Source organism: Hyperolius riggenbachi, chromosome 4 (assembly GCF_040937935.1).
Source record: "Hyperolius riggenbachi isolate aHypRig1 chromosome 4, aHypRig1.pri, whole genome shotgun sequence".
Lineage (NCBI taxonomy): Eukaryota > Metazoa > Chordata > Amphibia > Anura > Hyperoliidae > Hyperolius > Hyperolius riggenbachi.
This window is the reverse complement of record NC_090649.1, coordinates 338,093,111-338,113,386: the sequence shown is the minus strand read 5'-3', so window position 1 is coordinate 338,113,386 and position 20,276 is coordinate 338,093,111. Positions and strand designations below refer to the sequence as shown.

The following is a 20,276-nucleotide window of genomic DNA, read 5'->3' as shown; positions in this document are numbered from 1 at the left end:
GTCGGGTGCGGGTAGCGGGTATCAAATTCAGCTGAAAGCGGGTTGCGGGTCGGGTGCGGGTAGCGGGTATCAAATTCAGCTGAAAGCGGGTTGCGGGTCGGGTGCGGGTAGCGGGTATCAAATTCAGCTGAAAGCGGGTTGCGGGTCGGGTGCGGGTAGCGGGTATCAAATTCAGCTGAAAGCGGGTTGCGGGTCGGGTGAGGGTAGCGGGTCTGCGGGTTGGGTCGGGTGCGGGTATGAAAAATTGGACCTGCGAAGGCCTCCTGCAAATTTCGTGTTTCTAGCACATAAGGGGGCTTAGCTATTGACCTTTGAAGTCGGCGGGCGCTCGCCTGCCATTAAAATCTATGGGAAAAAATGTGAACGCAAACTTTTTTCAAAAAAAGTTTGCTCGAACTACCCGCAGCTGAAGTTTGCGCGAACTACCCGCCAGGCGAAAGGTTTGGGACATCTCTAGTTACAAGCAAGTTATTAATATGTTTGTCTGGTCCTAGGCTTGAATGCATACTAGACACGATATAAGGGGTCTGAGTATAAACTTTCTAAACAAACAAAAAAAAAAGAAAAGAAAGTAAACATATAGGACATATGTTTATTGTTAGGCTGTTATGAAAAGCTTAACTACCAGAAACCACTAAGTCCAAAAGATAGGCAATACTAAAGTTAGAGCTGGTTTACACTAAAAACACATATAGGACTCATACATTTAATTTCATGAGTTGTTCTGCAATACTCTCAAGTCACATTTTCAAGCTTTTTGTATATGTTACGGCCAGAACCCGAAGTCTGCCCACTTCGGGTTCAGGCTGGTCAGAATGCGAAGTGGCCGCTCTCTGCGGCCAATACACAAAACGCTGCTGAATTTTGGACTTTGGCCGGCCAGATCGCGTACTGACTGAGTGTGGCCGGCCACGTCCCGAAGCTCACCTCTCCGCTTTAAGTCCCCTCTCCCTGCGCTGTCTCCGATCTGTCAGTAGTGTTCTGTCCCCTCTCCCCGCGCTGTTTCCGGCTGTCCGTTTTACTTACAAGGACCCCTGGGCTGCCCTGATGATGCCGGCTGCTTCATGTCACCTGCTCTCCGATGAGCTGCTGTGCGCAGCTCAGTCAGTTCTCTGTGTCCTGATGGTGTTCCCCTGTCCCCCGTTCGTCTGCACTCTCCTGTTCAGCTTTCCTCTGCTAAGTTCTCTGTGTCCCATTCTCCGTTAGTCTGTGAGGACCCGGGGCTTGAGAAGCAGGGGGATTGGTGTATGCTGCGAAGGGTGGTATTGGTGTCCCTGAAATCTGCTGTCCCCGCTCAGCTCTTCACAACGGCTGCTTTCTCCTCGAACGACCCAAGGCTCCAGGTGACACGGGGTGGACAGAGAATGGAAGGGGGTGGGGGGAGGAATTTGAGAGAAGGATGGCAGTTTATGGATAACTAGTGACTTTATGCTGGATACACACGTTGGGTTTTGCTGCGCGATTCGCGGGATCGATTCCATCAATTCGATTATTTCCAACATGTTCGTTCGTGTTTCGATGGATCCAGCCGTCGATTTTGCATATTAAGTATGCAAAATCGGCGGCTGTATCCATCGAAACACGATCGAACATGTTGGAAATAATCAAATCGATGGAATCGATCCCGCGAATTGCGCTGCTAAACGCAACATGTGTATCCAGCATTAGCCCGTTTAAAAACGGGCTAGGTCTGTCCCCGCGTGCACTTGCACACAGCTACAGCTATGTCGACACTAATAAAAATGCTAATATAATATGTTACGGCCAAAACGGGAATAGAACTGTCCGGTTTGACGTCGGCCAAAGTCTAAAATGCTGGGAATTTCTGACTTTGGCCGACTGACTTTGGCTGTTTCTAGAACTGGCCGGCCAATGTCAGAAATTTCCAGCATTTTGGACTTTGGCCGACGTCAAATCGCCCAGTTCTAGAAACGGCCGGCCAATTCTAGAATTGGCCAATTTCTGGTTTTGGCCATAACATATATATTGGATCCACAATGCACAAAACAAATGCACGCAGCAGTGTGCTGTGAAAATGCTTTCAGTTAAAATTCCTAAATGTGAACTGACTGTAAGTAAACATGGAAAATTCCTTCACCTGTGCTGTGCATGCCATCAATTATGCATTATGTTAAAGCCCTGAGTCACGAAGGTGGCAAATTTTCAGATATCTGCAGAAAACTAGCAGCAGCGTACTAACAATACTTTTTCCTAAAGTGCCTATTACAGAGTACCCAGTAAACTTAAAGAGAACCTGTACTGAGTAAAATTATTTAAAATAAACACATGAGGTAACTTCAAATGAACATTACATAGTTACCTTGCCATCAGTTCCTCTCAGAAGCTCACCATTTTCTTCTTACAGTGATCCCTTCCAGTTCTGACAACATTTTGTCAGAACTGAAATATATCAGTTGCTGTCAGTTATATATCAGTTGCTGTCAGTTACAGCTGAGAGGAGAACTGATGTGTCCATGTTTCCCTATGGCTCAAGTGGGTGATGTTACAGTTTAACAGTGTGCTGACCAGGAAGCTGTTAGGGGGTAATAGCCATTTTCAAAATGGAGGACAGAGAATTCCCTTGATCACAGTGGACAAACAGGATGCAGGACAGGAAAAATAGATTGAGGAGTAGACTACACAGGAGGTAAATATGACTTGTGTATGTTTATTTTGCATTTTAATGTTCAGTTCAGGTTTTCTTTAAGTGCAAGTGTACCTATAGCCTTTTAACAGTGACATAGCAATAAGAGGTGCAGAGGTTGCAACCACTCCTGGACCAGAGGGTGCCCACTAGGGGCCCTCCTTCATTCATCTTATTAGTTTTTTATTGTTGCTATACTGGTAATGATCAGCTGTATATGTGCATTGCTCCTCTCTGACACTGCAGCTGTGTCCAAGCTCGTCAGTTATCCCACTGCCTATTAATTTTACAGGTAAGAGCTGGTTCACACTGTTTTGTAACGTGAACTAGGCCATACTGATCCAATAATTATGCAGCTGTTTGCATATTCAGTAGTGATGCATTAGTAGTGATGCATTATGGTAGATTTGTATTACTCATATAAAGCTGAATATTTTCAAATACCTTCTGTTTTAAGAAGAAAATTAGTGTTTACCTAAAATGCCTATGAAAACGATGCATATTTTCAGGGTGCGACAAAGCAGTTGAAGGGAATGTTCTAATCTAATTACACATTTTAAACTAATTTTAAAATAATCGTGTGTTTATATGTACGGTAATTAAAAATAAGCAAAAACCTCAAGGACGTTGAATGAACAGCAAAGCCTATTTATTAAAAAGGATGCCAAAGAATAGGCCACCTTCATGAATGTGTTAGTCACAGGATCCTGACAGGCTGGTGATGGCCTTTGGCAGATAAGTTTTAATTAGAAAATTCCAGAGAGAAATGTTTCAGTTCAAAGCAGTGGAACTGAGCTAGGGTAAGCAATAGGTGCTAAAGGTGTTTCACCTATGCATTACTACTGCATTATAGAAGGAAAAGTGTGTATCCTCCTGAGATGAGCTGTTGGATTTTCAATGAAACCACAACTGTCTTAAGTCTGGTAAGTGTGTATAATACCATTATGCTTACATATGTTTATTGCCAAGGCTAGTGATTTATAATATTAGTGATCATATTGCATGTACTTTTTTGATGTATAAATACATTGGCAATTCATTTTTGATTATCTTTATTATGAACAATTTTAGCTAGGAAATATATATATATATATATGTTGTTGCAGTTTGAAATGTACTATATTTTTTTGTACTAGATGATACTGTAGTAAGTTTTTTTTTGTGATAAACAATTGTATCATTAAATAATTGCTGCTGAAATAAAGGTGCATACAAAATTTTAATATATTATATATAGTGTTTTATGTTTATTAGTGAGTAAAAGTAACAGCAGATAGGGTTAAACAGAAGAGTCACTGGCAGTCTTATTATGTTTATGTAGATATGCTTTCAAATTATTTAATTCAAGTAATTATACAATACAGTTGTAGTTAAGCTTGCATAAACATCATACAAACTTTATACGTTTAATCATATTTTCACTTTTTCACTGTTACATTGCAGGCATCAGATGTGATGCACGCTGCTTTTCTCGTGAATTTCATTTATCATTTTATCGTATTGTATATACAATAGCAACATATTTTCAGACCTTAAAAACACAACTCAAAAAAAGGTGTCTCAAGCGGTTTGCTATAACATTTCTCACATTATTTAGGTTTTTCAGGTGCTAAAAAGGAAGAACATTTGTAATGATTATACCCTTCCTTGTTACCAAGTCATGCAGCACCATTAAACTATTACGGCAACCTGTTATATCTGTCTAATTTTTTAATCACTCATCACAACCATATTAAAATACATCTTGACACTATGGGGCTCAGTAGACAATGCTTAGAAAAGAGAGACTTGGATTCTTTCCTTGCATTGAAATACATCCATGGCTGTAATTACTTGGTAATTCCCAGCAGAATTGATCCAGGGATTTTATCCACCTGGAGTCGGAAAATAGTTTTTCCCTTTAAGGGCTCAGACACACTATAAGCGCTTTTCTGAGCACTTTTGGCCTTCAGCGCTTTCTGAGAGCTTTTTAAAAAAACATTGACTTCCATTAAATCGCAATAAAATCACGATCACAGTAAGATTTTAGCGTGATCACGATTTTACCGCAATCATGATTTTACCACGATTTTACAGCGATTTAATGGAAGTCAATGGGAGCACTTTTTAAAAAGTTTTCATAAAGCTCTGGAGGCCAAAAAGTGCTCATAAAGGCCCTTATAGTGTGTCTGAGCCCTTATGTTAATTGGCTCAAGCCTTGCAAGGGTTATTTCCTTCCCCTGGATCAAATAGGATATGTGAGGGTGCAGGAAAGCAATGTACCTAATTTTTACTTTTATATTTTTTTCTCCTGCTTGAACTTGATTCAAGCAAACTGACTATGAGACTATGTAATTATTTTTATGTTGATAACATATGTTTAATATTTATATTTGCTTGCTTTCTCTGCTGCATTCTGTAATATAAACTTATTGATATTGTTTTCAGGTTATATGGCTATGTTTAAATTCCTACTTATTTATTGAAACTTTTATCTGGTATGAAAATGCTGATTCCTACTATTATACCAGAATCCTCTTGGGTGTGAGTATAAAACCCTTTACACATTTCCTATACTATACTACCGATACCTCTGATAATGCATATAGTCTTTTCTCACTTTTTTGTAGTATAATTTGAAATTATAATTCTGAGTAGGTGGATAACACATATTTTATGTATTGACTTTCTCATGATACAAGCTGAAAGGTGTCCAGTTCAGCAGTATATTTGCATTGATTTTCATTTAAAGCTCTTCTGCAGAATCACTTTTTCCCAAATACCCCTTCCTCACCCTCCCATGTGTCTTGCAATGTCAGGTTAACAATTTAAAAGTGCTCTTAATATCCGTATTTTGTTAATGTGGTCATGTGATTGTTTTATTATGCTGATGTGGCTCAACATTGCAGACTTTGAAGGGTATGCTGTCCTAGCTCCCCCACTAATTGATGAGAGAGGGCTTGTGTGGCAACCCAGCCACACTCCTGTTCTGAATGAGAGGTGTGATGACAGCAAGTTAGCATTACCTCCCTTCCAAGAAGGCGGTTTTCATGAGGAGAACTCAGGATGTATTGTTTTATGTAGTTTCATCAAAATTCAGGCTTTAAACTATGAATCTTATTATGCAATAGTAGTACGAAGGAGGCAGGGAGGAATATTTGTGAAATATTTTAGTCCATAGAGAACACATTAAAAATTGTTCTTATACATAAGTAGGCATGAATTTAAATAACTTAAAATCTATCTGTGGCCAATAATGCAATGTTCTTGCATTACTGATCTAAGTTTGGTTTTACAATACAAGCTTCTCATTGGTACTGTTTACCTTATAAGCTGATTTATCAACACTATAATGGAGGTATGATAAATAACTATAATGATCCAGATTTACCACATCTCCAAAGAGCTTTAAACCAGTTTTACACCTAGTCTGTGCGTTTACGGTGCGATGCCCCGCCGCCGTCGCATTGCACCGCAACACACAAAATGTCAATCATATGACCCTGTATCAGTGTGCTAACAGCATTATATACGTTGTGCTGCTGCCCTGCCTGCCACTCACCACCTCTTGCCTAGTGAAGTACTCCCTGCTGGACAGGAAGTATGTCACTGGGATTCCTGGGTTTCCTCGTCATATTCCCATCGTTCCGGAAGTGACTTCCGGAAGTGACGTCAGCTGCTAGAGCGAGAAGGCGGCGATGGAACGCAAGGAAAAAGGTATGTATCCTGCCGCCGCTGCTGCTCGCTGCCCACACAGGTTCACTAGCTGGAGGGGAGCGCAGAGGGGAGAGCCCCGAGGTGAGGGAGAGAAGGGAACTTCCCCTCTCCCCGCCGACTGTGGGCAAGGCTTTCCCCTCATGCTGCCACCCCTCCAGCCCCCAAAAAACGGCCCGAGCGGGCCCCAGGGGGGAGCCGGGCCCCCCCACGGGCGCAGGCACTGCAGGGCCTATTGTTACGGCCCTGCATTTCTGTGTTTCCCTTCGACTTACATTACCTCTGCTGTCACTGTTTACTTTGCAGAGGGTCAGCAGTGCATTGGGCACTTCCGATGCGATGCCTCAAGTGTGCTAGGCCCTATTGCCTTGCCGTTGCGTTAATCTGCTGTTAAACAGGGTAATGCAACGCAGATTATCAATGCAAGTGAAAAAGGAGCCTTAAAGAAAACCCGAGGCAGAAAAAAAAAGACATACTACCTGAATCAGGTCTTCTCGATTCCAATGATCTGCTCCTCGCCGTCCCACATTGCTCCTTACTTCCGCCCGTCGCAGGGAATTTTTTCTTTTTCAAGATGACCACTAAACCTGGGTCATGACACTGCAGCATGTCTGCTCTCTGCTTCTGAATGGAGAACAGAGAAACAGAGAGACTGGGAAGGGCCAGAAAGAGGCAGGGAAGGGGCCAGAGTGGCTGTTATGCAGGAGTGCCTTTCCTGCAAAGGACGCCCTGCCCCCTTCCTCATTAGGCTGCCGACAATCTGCTTGTTTATAGATTTGGGGGGGGCTTTAGTGGAGAGAAGGGGGGCAGAGAGCAACGCCAAGACGACACAGAGGCATGTCATTTAGCAGGGAACATGCCTCTTTGTCCCATTTGTTATGGGGAAACTATTGATCCTTGATGGGTGTCTACAACCTCCAAGTGTCTGTAATAAGAGAGACCAGGTGCCCAATGGTGCAATATCGCAGGATAGAAAGTAGGTGTGAATATACTCACAAAGGTGGGTTGCAATAACTTGGTATTCGCTCAAGCCGCTAGGGCGCCAATATCCATTTGTTATTGGAAATCTTCCTCAGGTACACATTAAGCAATTCTAGTGAAGATATAATAAGAGTGATAAAGCAATCCTTCACTGGATGTTTTAAAAATATTGTTAAACAGTGAGAATAGTTACAAAGCACAATATTCACGCACAGGGCAACAAATACTGCAAGTAGTTTAATATCAGTTCAGTATGACAGCTGGTGATACCTCTCTTCCACTCCTCCAAGGTGGGTAACTAACTTTACATGCTTGTTGCTTTACCCACTCAAATATACAAAAGATTGCAAAAGGCTTAGGCCCCTTTTACACTTAATCAGTACTGTCAGTTATAACTGAAAGCAAGAAGTTTTAAATCAGGATGATACCATTTATTGGCTAACTACAAATGAATAAGAATAAACAAGCTTTCGGCCTTGCAGCCTTAGTCAGGTTTACATCCTGTTAGTTTGCAAGCTGGTAGTACAGACAGCTTATATACACGCAACATCAAAAGGGAAAACAGATATTTTTTTCAAGCATAAATACGTCATTAAAATGCCTTAATACAAACAGACCATCTAAATGGGGTAAGATAAGGATCCTTGTTTACTCCATTGCTCACAGACCTGGTATTAGGATTGACCCAGAGGTATCGTAAATTCTTAGTTCACAAGTTCAGCTAGAGTAGCTGAGACAGTTCATATATCATCAATCTCATACCAATATAGAAAGTTGTTGTCCTTATTCAAACCCTTCTCCACAGCTTTGAACCAATTTATAAATTTTGTTTCTGCTATTAATCGGTCATTTGACGTTTTGAAGCCGCCCTTCAGGGCAGTGACACGAAGATCATCCATGCTGTGTCCGTTGGACCGAAAGTGTGTAGCAACTGGGAGTCCAGATTTGGTATCATTAATAGTGTGCCTGTGTCCATTCATACGTTTGCGCAGAGTTTGTCCAGTTTCTCCTACGTACATAACATTGGGGCATTTAGCACACATGATCAGATATACCAGATTGGTGGACCCACAGGAAAATTTACCTTGTACTCTGTACTCCTGTTGTGAACCTGGTATCGTTACCCTGTCAGTGGAGTAAATGTGTCTGCAGGTCCCACATATTTTTTGTCGGCAGGGTGATGTTCCGTTTTGTTGAGGCCTATTCAAAGAGCTCCTGACAATCATCAGTTTTAGATCTGTGTGGTTGCCGATATGACAAGAGTGGAGGTTTAGGGAATATCGTTCTCAGTCTGTGATCCTTGTGTAAAATGGGATGAAGTTCCTTAGCAATCCTCCTTAAGATTTCCAGGTGTGGGTTGTAGGTGACAACCAAAGGGACACGTTCCTCTTTCTGGTTTTGCTTATATTTCAGGAGTTCAGTCCTGGGGATGTTGCTGGCTTTCCTGATTTGGGCCTCAGCCATGGGAGGACTGTAAACTTGTTTAATGAAAGTGTTCTTAAGGTGATCCAGGTGCTTGTCTCTGTCCATCCTGTCAGAACAAATCCGGTTGTACCTTATAGCTTGGCTGTAAATTATAGAGTTCTTAATGTGCTTGGGATGAAAACTGTCATATCTTAGGTATGTGGGACGATCTGTAGGTTTGCGATACACAGAGGTTTGTATGTTGTTACCCCTGATGTATATGGTGGTGTCCAGAAAGTTAATCTCTGTGTGAGAGTAGGTAAGTTTCAATTTGATTGTAGGATGGAAGGCATTGAAGTTCCTGTCGAACTGGAAAAGATCATCCTCACTTGCGGACCAGATGATTAAAATATTATCAATGAAGCGGAAGTAGGCCAAGGGTTTTATGCCACATGCATTGAGGTATTCCTCTTCGATTTTGGCCATGAATAGATTTGCATACTGTGGAGCGAATCGCGAACCCATTGCCACGCCCATCTGCTGTAAATAGAGGTCCTGTCCAAAAGTGAAATAATTATGAGTGAGAATGAATTTGATCAGTCCAGTAATAGGCTTTACAGGTATGCCCTGACCCTGAAGATATTTACGGCAGGCCGCAATACCATCATCATGAGGAATGTTCGTGTACAGGGACACCACGTCCATCGTGGCCAGTATGGTTCCCTCAGGTACTGGGCCGATGGCTGTCAGTTTGTTCAGGAGGTGGGTGGTATCCTGTAAGTAGCTGGGTCTTTTACAGATTTTCAAAGTAATGCCCATGTTTTCCTATGGCACCTTTCACACTTAACGCGTTTTAACTGAAATCTTTTTCACAATGTACGCATACTAACATGTACCAATGCATAATAACGCACACTAACACACATCAACTGATTAAGTGTAAATGGGCCCTTTGGTCTCTTTCACATCTATCAATACACATCTACCAGCATCGGGTGTGAAAGGTAAGATTAAAGTTTATGGACTTTCATTTTACCTTGGTTAACGCAAAAAAAGGGCTCTGGTGTGAAAGAGCCCTTACCCCTCTTCCTACCTTCAGTTTGGCACCTGCCACCCATTGAAACCTTCCAGGGTAGCTAAAACTTACCCCCTTAGACACACATATAAGAATACCTAGGATATTGTTATATGGAGAGGCACATACTGAAAAATCACATATCGCTTAGAAATTCTTTTGACGTTTATTTAACCTCTTTGGCGGTAATCGCGAGTCAGGCTCAAAGTAAAAGTAAAAAGTTGCTTGGAGCGGTAATCCTGGGGAGTTAAGTACAGGGGCTGCTGCAGATCTCTCTACAGTATGTATTTTTCCTGGTTTTAGGGTGTAAAAGCACATGAAAAAAATTGTACCGCTTTTAGACACTAAAATCAGGGAAAAAAACATCAGGGAGGTTAACCCTTTGTAAATTTTTAACCCCAAAGCTGAAGAAGGCAAATTCTGAAAACAATCATGTTATGAACACAGTGAATCCAGCGCAGGAGACTTGGGCGCACAGGGAGTAACTTCGGCTCCGTCAGAAGACGGAGCTGAAGTTACTTTTAAAACACAATAATTCGGCTTCCAGCAATTGCTGGAAGCCAAATTATTTCATTCCCCACAATCCATGGCGGCCTGGAGGGGGAATAGTATTTAACACGGCCGGATCAACCGTATACTGCTGTATCCTGCGCCCAAGTCTCCCACGCCGATTTCTCTTGTACACGTCATGTTAATCAGTGTAAATTACAATATTATCTTTGGAAATTAACTTTAAAACTGAAAAATCCCTGGTTAGGCTACAGATCCTTAAAACGGTGCACATCTCCATACATACATAAGACCTCTGAAGCTTGTTATTTTCTTTTATGGGAGAACCACAAAGTCTCAGTCCCCATTAGGATTAACAGATCCTATTGTTTTGCTGTGATTTTGGAAAAAGTAGTCTGCCATCCAAAGTCCTTGCTAATGCATGTCACATGGCCATTAGCTGCAGCCAGAAGGGAATTAGGGCTGGTTCAGACGGACGTTTGTGCAGCGTTTACTGCCAGCGTTGGGGGCTTGGCGTTAAACGCTCCCATTCAAGTGAATGGGAGCGTTTGTACCAAGCTTTCACGCGCGTTTACATGAACGCGGCGTTCGGGTCCTGATTTTCACTGGCGTTCAAGGAGCCCCTGGAAGCTACATGTTGCTTCCAGGGGCGGTTAACCGCGACGGGTAATGTCCCCCTAGGGGAAGAAAAAACGCGACCGCATCCGAACGCAATGCGAACGCTGCTGAAAGCCCGAACGCATTGCCGCCGCGACGCCAACGAATGTGACACCTCCAAACGTCCGTCTGAACCAGCCCTAAGGAAGTAAGATGTACAGCAGTTCCAAGACATTTGGCTCATGCAAATACTGTACTGTACTTATGTGCTGTATATCTGTTTATTATGTATATTATTGTACATATCGTATGCAGTAAGATAAGAGAAGACAACATAATAGTAATAAGTAGAAATACATTTCACAATCTGATTTTTTTTTCCACAGTCTGCTTTAGCTTGGGCAAGAGCTTCTGCAATGTGTCTCAATTTTAACTGCATGCTGATTCTAATTCCAGTTAGCCGGAATTTTGTTTCCTTCATCAGAGGAACAAGTATGGTGAGTAATATACAGGGATTTTTTTTTTTCATTTCAAACTGTAAGCATTTTGCATACAAAAAACAAAAACAAAGAAAAAAAGTGTGTGGCATATTATGCTGTCTCGAAAGTAAATATATACAGAAGCCAAGTTGATTCACTAAGTCTTGTAGACTGGGATAGAAAATTACAGAGTAAGAACACCAAATATAAATAGAAAATGTTTAAACATATTCTTAATGAGTACTGTAGTGTATATACACCCTTTATGGGATCAACATTTCTAGGAGTAAAAAGGCCACTATTGATAAATAAAAGTTCTGGGGTAGCTGTGGTGTGGATAGCTGCCTACCAAACGGTAGGCCTGGGTTTGGTTCCTGGCCAATGTATGTGAGTTGACTTTTAACATCCTACAAATCCCTAAGCAAGCTCATTTTTCTCTTGGATATATCACAATGGTACATGCTAGGCTGGCTTCAGCATGTAGCATTTAGGGCTGATCGGAACAGCTGAATTCCGATTTCGTCGAAATTTCGTGTACCGCATGCGAAAACCGAGTTTCGTGTTCCGAATTTTAGTGTTCCGAGTGCATTTCTATTGAATTAAATAGTGTTAACTTCTGCGGTTAATTGTAAAGCCCCCGTACATCCTATCATTACCAAATTTGCCATGTTTATTAAGCAGATGAGTAGGAACATGGTAAAAAAAAATTTTGTGAAAAGAGCTTATAGTTTTTGAGCAAATCAATTTCAAAGTTTCATAAGAAAAATGTTTTTTAAACTGTGTAAAATGACACTGCTGCAGAACAGGTTACTGCATTCCGAGTTCTGTATACATATTGTATACATTTCATGAAAACAGACAGCGTGTGGTCCCCCCTCCCAAGCCTCCTTAACCCTTTGTCCCCCATGCAGGCTGGGATAGCCAGAATGCGGAGTCCCGGCCACGTGGGGCTTCACACCCTGAGCTATACCAGCCCGCATGGTCCATGGTATGGGGGGGGGCTCTGGAGGAGAGGGGCGGCCAACCTGCCCCTCTCCTCCAGAGCCCTTGTCCAATCCATGGACAAGGGGCTCTTCCCCACCTCCGGAGCCCCAGGAGGAGGTGGGGGCCGCCGACGTCCTGGGGGGTTCATGGTGCCATCCGGGGTTCCCCTTTAACAAGCGGACCCCGGAAGCCGCCCCCCCCCCCCCCCCAGGAGAAATGAGTATAGGGGTACACGGTACCCCTTACCCATTTCAGCAGAGTTAAAAAAAAGAAATAAAAACACGACAACGAAAAAAGTCCTTTATTGTTCTAAATTAACCAGGGATACTTACCTTGCGATAATCTCACGCCAGTAACCTCAGGAGTGGTCCCACGCCAGTATCCTTTTATGACATCCCACCTCCCTCCCACACTGACGAACTCCCACCACTGAATGGTCACAGTCAGCTTCTGCATCTGTATAGCAGAGACTGAGAACACGAATATGTTGCCTTTAAAACAAGAAATTTCGGCAAACAGTGATGCAATCAAAATGGCCACTGGGAAATCCCTGATCGCTGGAGGCCACACTAGAGTGGCGAAACCAGTGATTTTTCACATAGATGGTGGGTCCAGGTGACCAGAGCAGGAGGTTCCCTAATCCCCTGGACCCACCCATTCATGTGAAATAACGCGTATTCTGACATTCTAAGGTGGCCTCCGGGGAACGGGGATTCCCCAGCAGCCATTTTGTTTATGACACTGTTTGCCGAAAATTCTTGTTTTAGCAAACAATTTTTGTGTTTCTAGCTTATGCAATACAGATTGCATAGGCTGTCTACAGCCATTCATCCCCAGGAGTTCTGCAGGATCGGCAGGTGCGCGGGACCTCCTAAGAGGATAGAGGGGGGCACAGCGCAGGAAGGTGGGAAAGTGGGCACAGAGCGGCGGAGAGAGGGGGAAGCCTCCTCTCCCTCACCTAGGGCCCCCCCTTGCGCACTCCCCCCCCACCTCCAGAATTCCAGCCAGCGGAACGGCTTACTGAGAGCGATAGCTCTGTGTGCCGCTGGTCTGGTATTCTGCACTGACACTGTCCAATCACGCTCTCGCAGTACTTCCTGTGAGAGCGTAATTAGACAATGCAATTCAGGAGACCAGACCAGCAGCGGCACACAGAGCTCTTCTCTCGGTAAGTGATTCCCGCTCGCTGCCAAGTTTCCAAGTTTAGGTAGGCAGGTATATAGGTGTCCCCAGTATAGATATACCCAGGTCTATAGGTGTCCCCAGTTTAGGTAGGCAGGTCACCAGTTAGTGGGGGCCCCCATGCTGGAAGGGGGGGCAGTGGGCACAGAGTGGCGGGGAGGAGTGGAAGCCTTCCCCCCTCCTTCACCTAGGGTCCCCCTTCCGTGCTCCCCCTCCAAAATTGCAGCCAGCAGCGGCAGCGAGCGGGAATCACTTACCGAGAGAAGAGCTCTGTGTGCCGCTGCTGGTCTGGTCTTTTGCATTGCATTGTCCAATTACGCTCTCACAGGAAGTACTGCGAGAGCGTGATTGGACAGTGTCAGTGCAGAATACCAGACCAGCGGCACACAGAGCTATCGCTCTCGGTAAGCCGTTCCGCTGGCTGGCTGGAATTCTGGAGGTGGGGGGGGAGTGCGCAAGGGGGGGCCCTAGGTGAGGGAGGGGAGGCTTCCCCCCCTCCCCGGCGCTCTGTGCCCACTTTCCGACCTTCCTGCGCTGTGCCCCCCTCTATCCTCTTAGGAGGTCCCGCGCACCTGCCGATCCTGCAGAACTCCTGGGGATGAATGGCTGTAGACAGCCTCTGCAATCTGTATTGCATAAGCTAGAAACACGAAAATTGTTTGCTAAAACAAGAATTTTCGGCAAACAGTGTCATAAACAAAATGGCTGCTGGGGAATCCCCGTTCCCCGGAGGCCACCTCAGAGTGTCAGAATACGCGTTATTTCACATGAATGGGTGGGTCCAGGGGAATTAGGGAACCTCCTGCTCTGGTCACCTGGACCCACCATCTATGTGAAAAAGCACTGGTTTCGCCACTCTAGTGTGGCCTCCAGCGATCGGGGATTTCCCAGTGGCCATTTTGATTGCATCACTGTTTGCCGAAATTTCTTGTTTTAAAGGCAACATTTTCGTGTTCTCAGCCTCTGCTATACAGATGCAGAGGCTGACTGTGACCATTCAGTGGTGGGAGTTCGTCAGTGTGGGAGGGAGGTGGGATGTCATAAGAGGATACTGGCGTGGGACCACTCCTGAGGTTACTGGTGTGAGATTATCCCAAGGTAAGTATCCCTGGTTAATTTAGAACAATAAAGGACTTTTTTCGTTGTCGTGTTTTTATTTCTTTTTTTAACTCTGCTGAAATGGGTAAGGGGTACCGTGTACCCCTATACTCATTTCTCCTGGGGAGGGGGGCGGCTTCCGGGATCCGCTTGTTAAAGGGCAACATGAACCACCCAGGACGTCGGCGGCCCCCACCTCCTCCTGGGGCACCGGAGGTGGGGAAGAGCCCCTTGTCCATGGATTGGACAAGGGCTCTGGGGGAGAGGGGGAGGTTGGCCGCCCCTCTCCTCCAGAGCCACCCCATACCATGGACCATGCGGGCTGGTATAGCTCAGGGTGCGAAGCCCCACGTGGCCGGGACTCTGCATTCTGGCTATCCCAGCCTGCATGGGGGACAAGGGGTTAAAGGGAAGGTCCAGGGAGGGGATTCAAAAAATAAAAATAAATTTCCACTTACCTGGGGCTTCCTCCAGCCCGTGGCAGGCAGGAGGTGCCCTCGCCGCCGCTCCGCAGGCTCCCGGTGGTCTCCGGTGCCCGACCCGACCTGGCCAGGCCGGCTGCCAGGTCGGGCTCTTCTGCGCTCCATTTCCTGGGACTTCTGCGTCCCACGACGGCGCGCTGACGTCATCGGACGTCCGCCGGGCTGTACTGCGCATGCGCAGCTGGAGGAAGCCCCAGGTAAGTGGAAATTTATTTTTATTTTTTGAATCCCCTCCCTGAACCTTCCCTTTAAGGAGGCTTGGGAGGGGGGACCCCACGCTGTCTGTTTTCATGAATTGTATACAATATGTATACAGAACTCGGAATGCAGTAACCTGTTCTGCAGCAGTGTCATTTTACACAGTTTAAAAAACATTTTTCCTATGAAACTTTAAAATCGATTTTTTCAAAAACTATAAGGTCTTTTCACAATTTTTTTTTACCATGTTCCTACTCATCTGCATAACATACATGCCAAATTTGGTGATGCTAGCATGTAAGGGGGCTTTACAATTAACCATGGAATTTAGCACTATTGACTTCAATGTAAACGCGAATTCGGTACTCGGAATTGCCGAATTTTCGGGTTTCGAGAGCTTACTCGAAACTGCCAAATTCCGATGGCAAACTCGAAATTCGGAATCCGAGAGCTCAGCCCTAGTAGCATTGTAGTGTGTTGTGTTGGTGGTATAATGGTTAGGATAGCAGCTTACCAAGCGGTAGGCCTGGGTTTGATTCCTGCCCAATGTATGCGAGTTGGCTTTTGACATCCTACAAATCCCTAAACAAGCTCATTTTTCTCTTGGATATATCACAATGGTACATGCTAGGCTGGCTTCAGCATGAAGCATTGTAGTGTGTTGTGTTGGTGGTATAATGGTTAGGATAGCAGCCTGCAGAGCGGTAGGCCTGGGTTCGATTTCTGGCCAATGTATGTGAGTTGGCTTTTGACATCCTACAAATCCCTAAGCAAGCTCATTTTTCTCTTGGATATATCATAATGGTACATGCTAGGCTGGCTTCAGCATGTAGTGTTGGTGTTGGTATAGCGGTGAGGAGAGCTGCCTACCAAGCACTAGACCTGGGTTCGATTCCAGGCCAATGTATGTAAACTGGCTTTTGAAATCCTACAATTCCCTGGAAGACAAGACTCTCTTCCGTAGGAGGAGGAGGAAGGAAGGAAGGAGGAAGTCTATCGAGCAGAAATTCTTCTTATTAGGCAGAAATCAGTTCGGTGGGAAAAAATTTGCATTCTGTAAAATTCCGCTGAATTTCTCATTTTTCCGCAGAAATTCCGCCATAGTGCTATAGCAATTCCGTTCACCAAATTCACCAAATTCCGTCCGAAATCACGGAATTCTTAATTCCGCGGAATTCAGCGACCATCACTACTCCTGGCAGTAAAGCTCTTTTACTTACACTTTCTTCAGTATTTGAAATCCTTTTGCTCATCAATCAGCTGTTGCAAAATGTTGTCCTGCTCCTTGCAAACTCCTAAAATACCCACGTACCATGAAATCTTCCTAATGATTAACTGTAACTCCCTCCGTAATGCTTCCTAATGCTTAACCATAACTTATTTTATGAAGCCTAACCCTAACTCCCATACCTAATTTACAGTCTTCTTAATATTCTTAAACCCCTTTTCTAATGGACAGTCCTGCCTCATGCCTAACCCTACTATCTACTGTCGACTGAATGCCCGCCCAGCAGGAGTTGGGGGTAGTAGTGCGTGTGTACGCACCTTAAATCCAAATTGTTCAACTAACCTCCCCAACCTATCACTTAATTACCCTCTTACTATATTGCCTAATGCTAGTTGCTAACCCTAGCTGGTATTCACTTTGTGCTGGCTACAATCGTAAGTGTTTAATTTGGGTGTTAGTGTCAGTTGCTGTGCTGATAACAGTACTTGAAATGTGCACCAGCATTTGGCTATTATGAAGCCAGGCACAGGCCTTCCATTCTTGTCCTGCAACTGATACTGTAACTGATGCACAGCTATCCTAGTAATCCCTCCCTACGGAGGGAGCTATCCTATAGTTGAACCTTGACACTCAAATTAAATTTATCATATAGATGCAACTTAACATTATTCTCCATGCTTTCCCATTTTTAAGAGAGGAAAAAATCAGAACTGAGAATCTATAGACCAGTAAACTTAACATAAATTGTGTTCAAATGTTTTAAAGGTCCATGGTCTAGGTTCTCAATACATGATATGTGTACCCTGAGGGGTACGTATGTTGGGTTCAAGGGCTCCTTGAACTTGTCATACTCAATAGTACATGAACATTTTTTTTTACCATCTTTGCAAACTATACCAAATTATTAAGCATTATCAACACTCAGCAGGTGAATGACAAACATTTATAGCCCTTAAAGCGGTATAAAACCCTGACATAATATTCAATAAAAACATGTTTTCCTACTTTTTATATGCCATATGGTTAGCATATTTGCTTTTGTGCATAAGTATTATTATTCAGCTATAAATTATACATTCCCAAAGTACACTTTTTTTTACTCTGAGAGCTTACTTTGCATTTTATTCATAACTGCTTTATTCATTGTCTAACTTAAGCATAAATGCTTTCTGATGCTTTCTGATTGTCTCACTGTCTTTAGGAGACTGGGCACTGTCAGGGAAGGCTTTGTTTACTTTCCTCACTTGATACAATTAAACACAAGATAACATTATCTGCAAGTTCGGATGCGCCCTGCTGGCAGGGAAGCTTCTAAGACCTGTGTTAACCCTTTGAATGCTGTTCTAGTAAAAAAAATGCTGGTTGTATATAATATGTTGTAAATCATTTATTAGAGCAAAGTAGAAATACTGGGTTATATTCCGCTTTAAATGTCATCTTAAAATGTCATCTGCCATTTACCTTCTCACCATCCTGTCAAGATCCTTCTGAAAAGTCATACCTCTTGGCCATAGCAATAGCATAGCACCCTATAAACGATACAGGTGGGGGGCATCTGACTTTGGAGTACTTGGTTGATCGTAACCGTATTCAATGTCAAGCAGCAGTTGCCGTACCATGTTTTGGGCTGCTTATAAAGGGAAATTGGGTCCTACGGGAGAAAAGCGCTTTACAAATGTTTGATTGTTGTTGCAATTGTTATATAATCACTTGCAAGGTTGCAGAAAACTCCCTAGAATTTTAGAAAAGGTACAACAGTAAGCTCACCTGAAATGAGAGGGTTATGGAACCTGCTATATTTATTTTCTTTTAAACAATACCGGTTGCCTGGTATCCTGTTGACCTCTCTGGCACGTAAAAAGCAACGTTTTCCCGTGCAGTGTGAATGGGCCCTAACATAAAGACAGCAGGCTAAGGATGCACTTACATTTTATTAATAATTTAATTAATCTGTATTGTTACATCTTTACAGCATTATAAAATATTGTGTGTGCTTTTTTTCAGTGCTGCAATGGAAATCTAAGAAGGCTTCTCGACAAAAACATTACATTTCACAGGCTTATTGGCTATATGATTATCTTCCAATCCGGTAATTATTTAATATTATCTACCATACTGAATAAGTACAAACATTAATAATACATGTACACTATCATAATTTATCTTGAACTTTTCTGTTTCAGTCAGTCAGTAAAACATACTTTTCTTCAGCAGTAAACCTCAAATTCTCTTATGCAAATTTCAGGTGATCGAGGAGGAAAGAAATAGCTCATCAAAGCCAGTAGATGCCAATCAGTTAGCTGGTAGACATTTTGTTTATCTAAATTTCTACCCCTTCCTGGATCATTAAAGATTGTAATTTCTGAGAACTTAGTGCGCTCATCAGGGTCCTTCATGTCTTACCCACTCATCTTTCATGTTCTGGTAGCTATTCTTTTACTTGGAAGGAAGGTGGGGGGGGGGGGGGGTGAGGGAAGGTAGAGGAGTATGTAAATACTGGCTACTGGCTGTAATGGATAGCGGAGATGCCGCCGCATTCTCTGTAGCACAGTTAGTGGTACCTGCTCCACAGGTGTCCACTGACTGCAGTACTGCAGTACAGCCTGAATCGCCTGCTCCTCAGGTGATCATTGGCTGCAGTATTGTCTGAATCACCCGCTCCTCGGGAGATTTCCTCTTCCTCATTACTGTTGCACCAAACACTATTTCACATTGGTAGTCCTGTGTCTGGCTATACTAGCATTATTGGTGATTCTGCAGATCACCACATAATCAGGTATAGCATCTGTATTATTGGTGATACTGCAGATCACCAATAATCAGAAAATCTGTTTAGCTGACACCAATCATTACAGAACAGCAGACCTAACAATATGGACGCACTGCGCAGCCAAGTTGAAGTCCTGATCACCACGGTGAACAATCTCACTGGGGTGATTAATACCCAACAGACTCAGATCACACAACTGTCTGGGACAGTACGGACACTTCAAACGGCTGTTGAAACAGTGCGATCCCCTCCAGTCATGGACCTTCGCATGTCCGTACCAGAGAAGTTCTCAGGGCATAGATCTGACTTTCAGAACTTTAGGAATCGTGTGCTATCTTATTTTGAGTTGAAGCCTAACTTGTCAGGGTCAGAGCACCAGAGGGTGACATTTATAAAGACCCTCTTGTCAGGAGATTCACAAACATGGGCATATAGTCTTCATTCTGAGCATGTGGCATTATCTTCAGTTCAGGAATTTTTTAAGGCCATGGCCATTATATATGATGATCCGGATATTGCAATCACCGCTGAAAGGAAACTAAAGACTCTCAGGCAGGGTCGCAATCCGGTGGAGGTTTATGATGCGGAGTTTAGGAAGTGGGCTGTGTCAGCTAGATGGGGAACATATGCATTGCTAGACTGTTTTCTGTCAGGGTTGTCCGATGCAGTCTCTGATTTGATGTTAGGACATCCTGAGCCCAAATCTATAGACATAGCAATTTATTTTGCGGGTAGATCGCCGCCTGTGCTATCAGAAACAGACTCGTGGTAGGAATGCTATAAGATCTGTCTCCTATGCCTCCTCTCCACCCTCGTCACCTCCAAACGAGTTGATGCAAATCGGACACTCTAGGTTGACGCAAGTGGAAAAGAATCGCAGAAGGTCAGAAAGACTCTGTCTATACTGTGCTGAGGAGGGTCACGTTGTCCAGAAGTGTCCTAAGAAGTCAG

General features: G+C 43.7%; 1 protein-coding gene across 1 annotated transcript in view; it reads left to right on the top strand.

Moving 5' to 3' along the window:
- Positions 1-20,276, top strand: part of NOX3 (NADPH oxidase 3) — a 182,063-nt gene that overhangs the window by 16,220 nt on the left and 145,567 nt on the right. The window contains exons 2-5 of the mRNA XM_068233394.1: positions 1,207-1,343; positions 5,072-5,167; positions 11,291-11,401; positions 18,560-18,644. Of these exons, the coding sequence (XP_068089495.1) occupies positions 1,207-1,343; positions 5,072-5,167; positions 11,291-11,401; positions 18,560-18,644 (429 nt within the window). The remainder of the gene's footprint in view (positions 1-1,206; positions 1,344-5,071; positions 5,168-11,290; positions 11,402-18,559; positions 18,645-20,276) is intronic.